The 10,524-nt window shown below is 40.0% G+C and overlaps 1 protein-coding gene across 4 annotated transcripts in view; it reads left to right on the forward strand.

Moving 5' to 3' along the window:
* The window catches only part of LOC106812642 (methionine-R-sulfoxide reductase B3-like), an 11,070-nt gene extending 799 nt beyond the window's left edge, over nucleotides 1–10,271 (forward strand). Inside the window, exons 1-5 of one of the 4 annotated variants that reach the window (XM_014816562.1) lie at nucleotides 90–123; nucleotides 7,612–7,685; nucleotides 7,837–8,005; nucleotides 9,088–9,263; nucleotides 9,805–10,271. In XM_014816562.1, the coding sequence (XP_014672048.1) occupies nucleotides 7,619–7,685; nucleotides 7,837–8,005; nucleotides 9,088–9,263; nucleotides 9,805–10,013 (621 nt within the window). In that variant the 5' untranslated portion in view covers nucleotides 90–123; nucleotides 7,612–7,618 and the 3' untranslated portion in view covers nucleotides 10,014–10,271. Of the gene's footprint in view, nucleotides 1–89; nucleotides 124–6,941; nucleotides 7,104–7,611; nucleotides 7,686–7,836; nucleotides 8,006–9,087; nucleotides 9,264–9,804 lie in introns of those variants that run through there. The other 3 variants (XM_014816560.1, XM_014816563.1, XM_014816561.1) reach the window with 3 other exon arrangements.
* The last annotated feature ends 253 nt before the right edge of the window (nucleotides 10,272–10,524 follow it).

Here is a 10,524-nt window from a genome sequence, read left to right on the forward strand (position 1 = left end):
TTCCACTTCACGATTCATAGTTAATCGGATTGCCGCTGCAGGTATCTGGCGCTCGTGTGCAGATGCTTACAGATAAACAAATGAACAGCTGTGGAACTGCGGTAAAGCCGACGGCGTTCAATGGTACATATATTATGTTTTCCATTATCTATATTATACTATTACTATTGCGATACTAGATTTAAACACAGACAACTCACACCTATTAATAACATCATTAATTAATTTCGAGTTGTGTGCTACATCGGCTGATTTCCTGGCAGTGGAAATGGCTGGGCATTAACGAGGATTTCTCATGTTTTTACCAACCGTCTTCATGCCTTCTCGGTAGTGTCTAAACGACCGTACCCGGTTTCGGAGGCCTGAAAACTAAACAACCGGCTCTCTTCTCTGATTGGTCAGTTTCCGAACATAACAGGACAAATATATATAATATAATAGGACAATTGTTAATGCAAAACATAAAGAAATATATTTAATTCCGAACATAAACAAACGTTACACTTACAGAACAAATAAATGCAGAAACACGGTTCGAACACGGTACTTTACTATCAAGAAGCGAACGCTCTACCGTTGAGCCACTGCAACCAACTTGAAAGTTATAGCTATACACCCTAACCCTAACCCAAAGGGTGTTGCTATCCCCCGGGCGTGAAGGGAGGTCACGTGATAACGTTGACGATGACGTTCAAAACGTCAACCCTAACGCCAGTAACGGTAACCCTCACTCCAACACCGCCAACACTAACCCTCACACTTTAGTTAGTTAGTTAGTTAAGGTTAGATGGGTTGAGTTTAGGCCTGGCCTATTATTATACCCATATCTGTCCAATGTAAGTCTAGTTTGTTTTTAAAGTTTGAATTTTTAAAGTTCTTTGTTTTAATACACTAAATATATATGTCTCGCCGCGTTATATATAGGCATTGTGATCCACAAAAATTATTCTATGGTGGTGGGGACAGATATCATGATGCAAAAACCCTAACCCTAACCCTAATCCTAACCCTAACCCTAACACTAATCCTAACCCTAATCCTAACCCTAACCCTAACCCTGACCCTAACCCTAATCCTAACACTATCCCAACACTATAGTGCTGCCACGTTGCGGTCACCTCCCTCCACGCCCGGGGGATAGCATTACCCTAACCCAAACCCTAACCCTAACAATAATCCTAACCCTAACCCTATCCCTATAATTCTAAAATAAAATAAAATTAGCCAAAAATAATAATAAATAAAATGGTGACAAAATTAGCCAATCAGAGAAGAGAGCCGGTTGTTTAGTTTTCAGGATACCGAAACCGGATCCGGTTGTTTAGACACTTCCTATTTTCTCAACCGTTCTTATATCCTACTTACCAGGGCCCGGTACTCCTTGCATAACACCAAATGTATACAGTATAACTAAGGTTAACATCTTATAGAACACTCGTACAACATTCTTTTTAACAATATGTGCACCGATCTGCGTTTTAAATTTGATTGTTTACATATAATATATAGTCGCGTTCACACGGTCATGGTTTGGCTCGAGCCAAATGGGCTATATTTGGCTCGGGCCGGTTTGAGTCAGAGCGTTCACACGTACGCAAGTGAATACTGTCTGTTAAATTCAAATTCAAATTTAAATAAATTTTATTGCACAAATATCTCACAGATACTTTGGCAGTATGTCGCGAGATGACGTTGTGTACGATTCAGAGTGTTTACTTCCGTTCCGAGTTCAATTATCAATCTTGAAAACATGCATCCTGATCAAATTTTTCGAATTTTTATGGCCCTACTGTTTTGGACTTTATTTCATAGAAGTACACGTTCGACACTCGCGGCATCTACCGCTCAATCGATTCTACCGCTTGCCGAAAGGTGGTGCTAAAATTTGACTCGGGCCTGGTCCGACGTTTTCGATGGGACCAAATTGGCTCGTGCCAAATTGGCACAGCCCAAAAAACCGTCCGTGTGAACGCTCGGCTCGAGCCAAATCTGGCGCGGGCCTAATTAGGCTCGGGCCAAAAACGTCTGTGTGAACGCGCCTTTAGTCAACGCAGGGTCTAGCACGTGATTTTTGCTCCTGTGAGAACGGAACAATGTCTCTACACTATTACTATTAGTATTACTGTCCACTGAAGGCTATGAGTTAAAACCCCGGCCGGGGCAGTGAATTTTATCAATGTGTAAAAACCTGGCTCTCAACATTGGAGACTGAATCTCCCGTTGCTCGGATGACCACGTAAAATGGCGGTCTTGTCTCCAGTAATACTAAGGCCAATGGGGACGTAAAAGAACCACTAACAGTGAGGGCGTAAAAATACTCTGGCTGTGATCACCCTCGGTGCCATTTGGCTAAAAGGCGAACTACCTGGCTTTACCCAAGCTAGGCACACCCCATGGCTAGCTATAGCCCTGGACATTTATTCCTTACGGACTGTCCAGTATAGAAGTAGAAGTATGATTACCTTTGTATACATTTTGAGAGAGGTATCAGTCTATAAATATTTGCGTCGCGTAACTAGGTCCATTTGTTTTGTGGTAGCGTTTGAACATTCCATTCTCGAGAATCTGAAGATGGGGGGGCACACTTTTGCAGTTTGGCACGTTTTGCTGTTGATTTACTGTGTTATAGCCTATAACACTAACAGCACAAATTCGTTGTGATTGTTGTGCCGGAGTAATCAGTAAAAACTCTACTAATAGGTGAGACCCAATTTTTCTACACTTATGCAGCTTTCCGATTTATTCGTAAGATCTAAGTCGTTCTAGAATTAGCTCTAAAACTATAGCCCTTCGCTCTGCCACAGGACTTCCACTAATCAAACTAGAAATGTTTCAAAACTTTCATGTTCTTGTTATTTCCTGTTATTACATGTACGAAGCTCTTGTAGGGTTTTATTTATCACTCCTGTGGTGAACTTATGGAACTTCTCAACTATCTCTGCAACCGTTGGTTTCGAATGAGCAAAGGTGAACCCATTGTATATTTTACCCCAGGTGATCAATTTGTCCGGTCATTTTCCACTGTCTATTGATTTTAGTACTGTAATTTGCTCACTGCTTCCACCATCTTTCATGAGATGTATTTAGCAGAAGAGACTGCACAGAAACGCATACTTCCTTAGGTAAGATTCTTTATTAGAATGGTGCAAACAGTAACAGCAGCAAGCAATGGTGACAGGTCTTATCACCTGACTGATTATGTGAACTGGGAGTAGGTATATGAACTAAATATAAGCTGGCCTAACCAGGAAACAAAAGTAGTCTTAACATTAGTCTTAACATTAACTTCCACTCGTAAATCGTTGACAGAAACATCGCAAAGTTACGAGAATGAAAAATCATCGAAAATATTCTCTTAACATTACGAGAGCCCAGACCCTTTCGTAACTTTAATATTAAGATGAAAATAACACATTTACACTACGAATTACAATTATAGTTATATTATATTTTATAATACTGAATAAAATGTGTTTTTCTTGAAAAACACGTCAAAATAATTAATTATCTACTGATCATAAAACAAAACAAAACATTTACAAATGGCGTATGGCATTTGTACTCTTGTTTTAACTACTTTGCATTTGCCACGACTCTCGCGTCTCGTGTTACAGTGCGAAAATTTGTCTTGTTGTGCAGAATAAATTCATGATCACGTCGTTTTTCATCAAATATTATTTATATGTGGTTAGCCATCATAATATGTATAAATTACTGTGATGTACAATAAATGTGTATGAATTTGAATTTTGTGATCGATTCTCATCCAATCAGCAGCCTTGTGACATGAAATTATGACGTTTCTGTTATCGTGAGTTTGCTTGTAGCTACGATGTGTTTCTGTCAACACTACTCTCGTAACATTAACATTAGTCGTAGGTATTATCGTAACATTAACATTAGCATTAACTTTACGATGTTTCTGACAACGGCCCCCATGTCGTTCATGTAACAACCTCCACAATCCACCTATGCAGCATTTCTTGCAGAAGTAGCAGGGCTTTAATGATTTGTGTGAAATGGTGGGGTAAAAAATGCATTAACTTTGTATCTTGATGCAACACACCTATGCACAAATTAACGATAGGTTTCAGCCGTTGCTTCTTGTGGCCGACAGTGCACGTCTTATTTCCTAAAATCTCACCTGGCAGCTTGATGGTTGAAAACTTTTTGTGTACTTGAGTTTTTGAAGAATTTCTGATATGGTCCCAATTGAACAACACAATCTGGTGGTGCACACTGCTCCTGGTAATTGAGTAGATATTGCATTATGTCATGCTTAGGGTTTGTGCTGTAACTTCATTTATAATTATCCAGTTTTGTCCAAACATAGCCTAAGTGATTCACATGTACCTCCGCTGATACTATAACAGCAATTTATTGGGCATCAATAGAGTCAATGAAGCTCTCTTTATTCAGAATCTTGTTTATTCTGCCTCAGCTTAGTCTTAATGGATTACAAGGGATCGTTGTACATACATGGTAGTTGTGGATTCACAATAGCTGAAACTAGTCTACCTAAAATCGACATTGAAACAATTGTGCTGTGGTAATGAAAACTTATAGATATTTTTGCATGATAGGGAATTCCAGGCGTACTAACAAGTGACCATGGTCCACAATATGCTTCATCGAAGTTAGTTTTTTGCACGAAATTATGGCTTCTGTCATCACATGACATCACCACATTTTTCACAGGCAAACAAAGTTATTGAGAGAAGGGTCAGACAGACTGATGATATCTTAGCCCATAGTGATCCTCATCAAGCTCTAATGACATATAGATTAATGTCATTTGCTATTGCTATTTTTGGACCTAGCAGGATAACTATCGTTCATGTTATAACCCAAACCCTAAGAGTGTCACATAATGCAATATCTGCTCAACCACTAGAGGGCACTGTATGTCGCCAAGTGGTGCTGTATACCTTATCGCATATTCTTCAGGAACTTTCATAGCATGTGCTTGCAAGGTTTTACAGTCCTTATAAGTGCACAATGTCCGTTTTTAGCTCACATTGACATCGTCAAGATGAGCTATTGCCATGGGGTGTCGTACGTCCGTTCGTCTGTCCGTCAACATTTGGCTACGGTCAACGATAACTTGAAAACCATTTGATCCACATGTTTCAAATTGCATACAGTTGTTACTCCTATGGGAGAGATGTGAACGTCCTATTTTGGAGCACGGCAGTTGACCTACTTTTGAGCCACGCCCACTTTTTGGCAAAAATGGAAATGGCCATGTCAGTTCAGGTTCAACGGATTTTGCTAATTTTTTGTATGTGAATGAATAAGGACTGGCCCCAAAACATAACACACGGGTTTTGATATTTTTTTTAAATTATGCAAATTAGGTAGATTTTGCCAATTTCACTATGCATTTCAGTGTCTGCCTATGGTCAACGATAACTGAAGAACCATTTGACCCACATGTTTCAAATTGCATACATTTGTTACTCCTATGGGAGAGATTTGAACGTCCTATTTTGGAGCACGCCAGTCGACCTACTTTCGAGCCACGCCCACTTTTTTGAAAAAATGGAAATGGCCATCTAGATTCATTCGATTTTGTTCCTACCTAAATAAAAAAAAACCTAGGTAAAATTACCTACTTACCTACTTACCTACTTACCTACATACCTACCTACCTACCTACCTACTTACCTACCTAATCATACCTACGTGTAATATTGTGTTTTATATTCTTCGTTACAGTAATTTGACTGGAATATTTTATTGCTTTTATTTGTGTGATAATCGAAAACCAAAATGGCGATCATTTAGGTGTAGCACCATCTCTCACCCAGATTTCAGACTTTCAGATCTGAAACATTTAGGATTTTCGCATAAAACTTAACCCTGAGACAAAACAGTGAAATTTCTAATAGTAGTATAAAACAGGGAATAAGGAAATTTGATCACATTTTGAAAAGTCATAAATGAAACACTTGCCAAATTTTAAATATCATCTCCCTCTTCTATCACACCCAAGGTGAGCTATAGTGTCATTGACACTTTCATTTATTTTTATGTGCTTATCCTCTGTACTAATAATGGTACATTACACATATCAAAGATAAACCTGTCTGACGTATTGGCAGCTGGCTGTATGTTTATTACATACGTTTTATTAACAACAATTGAGTATTCTAGTGCTAGTTTTTGTATAAAATAACCTGCTCATACCTTTTTTTAAATAATAGAATTCATATCATGTCATTATTTGCAAATTATGTGTGGTCGAGTTGTGTTATCACGAGTTGTGGTGATAATTTAGAAATTACGTATATATCTGAGTTTTCCTAATTGGTGCTATAACTTTACTGCTGATTTCACTTGTTCAGTAGCTTTTAGCAGTTATGTTATTTGACCTCATTATTAGTCTGTGTCACATCTGGCTACTTCGCCAGTTGCAGTAAATTGTTGGTACAGATACTGTGTGGTAATGTCGATCACGTGTTCCTTGGTCTTCTACGTAGATAGCCTACTTTTCCTTGCATCGGTTTGTGTAGTAAAAAATTTAGAATGTATTGCAGTTAATTAATTACCTGAGCATGGTAAGCACATTCTATTTACATCTCTGTTATTCTAGTCAAATATGTTCTTCATAATGAACTTCATACCATCCCCTAAAAAAAGGCTATTTGTGTGTTATAAAGCACTTTCTGAAAATATTTACATGTGTATAAATATCTAGGAGGCAGTAGTTGGTCCACTAAAGTCCTCTGCCTTAGCAAATTTTTGCACCGGGTTTGTGGGTAGCTGCCGTGAGCTGTGTGTTCGCAACTCACATAAAATTGTTTTGTAAATCGGCTTCCATCATCTGTTTACATAACTGGAGCAGGGCACTGCTAGACGTGGCCTGCGTCATGAGCGCTGCAGGCTCAAGCTCCATGAGATTCTATTCTGGTAACACATGTGTGCGGCCCTTTAACCGCCACTCATCGGATGGGTTTCTCTGCCCTTTCAGTATTCAGTGACGAACATCGGTGAATCACTGCGAGCGTGTATATGCTGGTGACGATCATATTCGCTACTGTTCAGGCTGCCCACAAAGAGACTGGTCGTGTGTCATTGTGATCTATTGTGTGTCAAGTGAGGTAAAATCGTGGGTCATGTGCTACGTGAAGAGTAGCTGCTAGGTCCTGCGTCCTGTGATGCTTATTGTGTAGTTATTAGGCTATTGCTGTAGTTGAGATTTTTGTCACTGTCTATGGTGATAGGGTTGCTAGTCGCTGAGGTAGGGGTGTTCTTCATGCATTCTTGTGTTTGAAGGTGCCATATATCCTGTGTTGAGTCATTTTTATAATGATACCCTAGCCTATCCAAATTATAGTATAACAGATATCTTTTATAGAACCATGGAAGGCTGGCTGGCAAGTTCTTTGCAAATCGCTAGTGTAGAGCTCTGTGTGCTTTGCACTTCTGTATTAGGGTGTCACTGTGTATATAGGCTTGTGGTAGAAGTTGCGACATGGCAATTTTGAAATTTAAAGGATGATATAGAGTTCTTTTACCATGCATGTATATCTGTGGGTGGGTGTGATACCCGTGTTTTATTTCTCAGTAACGGGTTAATTTTAATTGATAACTATTATATTAATTCAGATAGAAAATGGAGTCGTTTAAAGCTGACAAAGCTGCGGTGAATGGAGATACTGCTGAGCAAAACTCCATAGAAGGTAAAAAACACTTCATTTTTCCTAAATAGCATGTGAATTACAAATTGGAGATTTTTCTACAGTAGGTATATAATTTATGTCTGTAGCTCTATAGTAATGGCGATCGAATGTTGTTATAAATTATGTATTTAATTATGAAACTGGTCAATAGGGACAGACAGTGGCGTGAGCCCGTCGGACAATAGAAGCCCAGCTTTGACATGCAGTGTGCGGCCAAAGCAGCTATCCCCTGTGTACAAAGTGCAATTCTCAAACGAGGAATTGAAGGCAAGACTGACTCCCACCCAGTATAATGTGACACAGGAGAGAGGCACAGAGAAGTAAGTGCTATTGAGTTTAAAATTCCTGGAATGAAGTTCATTGTATATGATACAAACATGTGGATACTAACAGTGGAGAGTCTTGGTTTACACCATCCGGAAGAACTGCAAGACACATTAACCCTTGGTGTTATTGTCTGTTACTCACAAACAGTCTGTTAACACTCTCTCTTAACACTCCTCTCACAAGAGGCAGTGGTGTTACACTTGATCGTTATCTGTTACCTCATAAACACAGGACACTGTCTAACCAGCAGTTTGGCAGCATGCCAGATTGTAAGTGTCAATGGCTTAAGCTGGGTTTACACTGACGATTTTTAGTTGCCGAATTGTACGAACTTTGCAATTTGGCAACTGACAATCGGTAGTGTAAACGCAAAAGTCAGACGTCCGACTGATCGATAGCAGCGAGTTGGGAGATTAGAACATGTTCTAATTTCGCCAACTCGGAGTAGCCGAGTTGGACGTTTTTTTGCCAAGTGGCCAATCAGAGAACAGCAATCAGGGGGGTGTCCCTCCACCATAGGGGGAGCACGTTTTTGCTTTAGGCGCCACGCTTGCGGCATGGAATACATGCAAAAATGCGTATCCACGTCGCCCCGCACGGACTCTACGGGTCAAGTGTTGAAAGGTTTGCCGCCTCGCGGTCGATAACGTAAGAGCTTTGTCATATATAGCGAGGTCGGTAGAAAGAATAAAAACGCCAACTTGCCTGCATAAAATCGTCCGTGTAAAGCCTGCTTAAGGGCCAATTAACATATATCTTTATTAACTAGACCCGGGCCAATAATCTGTTTCATTTCAGTCATTTCAAGTACTTGTCCAACTGATGGTGAGGGGTTTTAAATAGTTATAATTGACTTTTTTCTATCACATTGTATCTAGATTTCTAAATGATTTAGACAACACGTCTATAGGTTAGTGTCAACTCATTTCATGTTGATGATGTGGGAATATAATAATACTATTAACATAATAAATAATCAGGTTATGTACATCATATATAACATATGTCGTCATCATGGTAGTTGAGACGTACCCAAGTAAGCCTATGCACAGTCTCACTGACTTCAAAATTGCAGGGCCTACAGTGGTACTTATTATCGAAATAGAGAGAACGGCATCTACTGTTGCATCGTCTGTGGAGAGTACATTTTCACGTCAAAGACAAAATTCTACTCGGGCACGGGCTGGCCGTCGTTCTCTGACGTTGTCGATACAGCCAGGGTACATCTAAAACCAGACGGCCTCGGCTGCGGTGAGTGTCTGCATGTAGAACATGCGAATAGGGACCGTATCTAGCACAGCGTCAGCCTAGATTGAGACTGTTCCTCGTACTACTCTCAGATCTATATTTCCACATTTCAGATGCATGTTGCAATTATTGATTCCCAATGGTTGTAAGTTGTTATGCGAGCAGTGTCTCTTGTAAGGTTTCTTGCACAAGAGTGGCCCTCCTAATTAGGAACCATATCTCAGCATGATATAAGGGATAGTTCTACACACATTGATCAGCTGTCCTACCTTGTTAATATAAAACAAACTGCATGTCCCTACGATGCCCCTACGCTGAGATAATGAGCGGTGAAAATCTGGTATTTTCGCCGAAAACCGACTCGAGTTTATTAATTCGACTAATACTGCAACATGGTTTCAGCATTTCACCGTTGTATGCTTTCCTTCTTTATACGCTCTTAATTGCTACGAACCATAATTAAGAAATTATATAAAAAGAATATATTCCTCAATTATGTTCTGCACTTCATCACACCTAACGACACTGTACTGCTTGGTGTTAGGCTGTGGAGGTTCACTCGTGCCATTGCCCAGCAGGGATGCTTCTGCTATGCGCATGGAGGTGAAATGCCACAACTGTGGTGCTCATATGGGCCACATGTTTGAGGATGGACCAAAACCGACTGGCAAGCGCTACTGTATCAACTCAGCTGCTCTCATCTTTCACAGGATTGTAGAAAAACCTGAGGGCCAGAAGGAGACACAGGTGTAAATTGGTGACCTGCGTTGTGGTGCATGAGCGAATTATGGATTGTTATGACGGCTATTGCCTTACTTTATAATGGGCGAAATGGGTTGACCTTCATGATGGAAATGAATTGTATACAAGATTGTAAAGTTCTCTTCCAGCAATGTCACATCGTTTGAAGGTTGTTGTTCACAGCCACCATGTAGTGAGCAGGGGGGGATCCAGAGGGTTTGGGTGACCAGTTTCCATATGTTCTTCTGCAGCTAGGGGGTCCGGGGGAATGCCCCCCCCCCGGAAATTTTTAAAAAATTAGGCTATATTTGGTGCATTCTGGTGAATTTTGAGGCCTGTGACCGGTTTCTGGAAACTGGTGCAAACCGGCCTAAATCTGCGCCTGGTGAGAACTACAGCCTTTTTACAGAGAAGTGGAAAAAATTATAGACAGTTACAGACAATAACAGACAGTTATGTTCAATTACAGAAAGTATATGTAATAAAATTACAGACGGTCTCGGTGAGCCAGTAATAAAATGTA

Source organism: Priapulus caudatus, unplaced genomic scaffold (genome assembly GCF_000485595.1).
Source record: "Priapulus caudatus unplaced genomic scaffold, Priapulus_caudatus-5.0.1 Scaffold670, whole genome shotgun sequence".
NCBI lineage: Eukaryota > Metazoa > Priapulida > Priapulimorpha > Priapulimorphida > Priapulidae > Priapulus > Priapulus caudatus.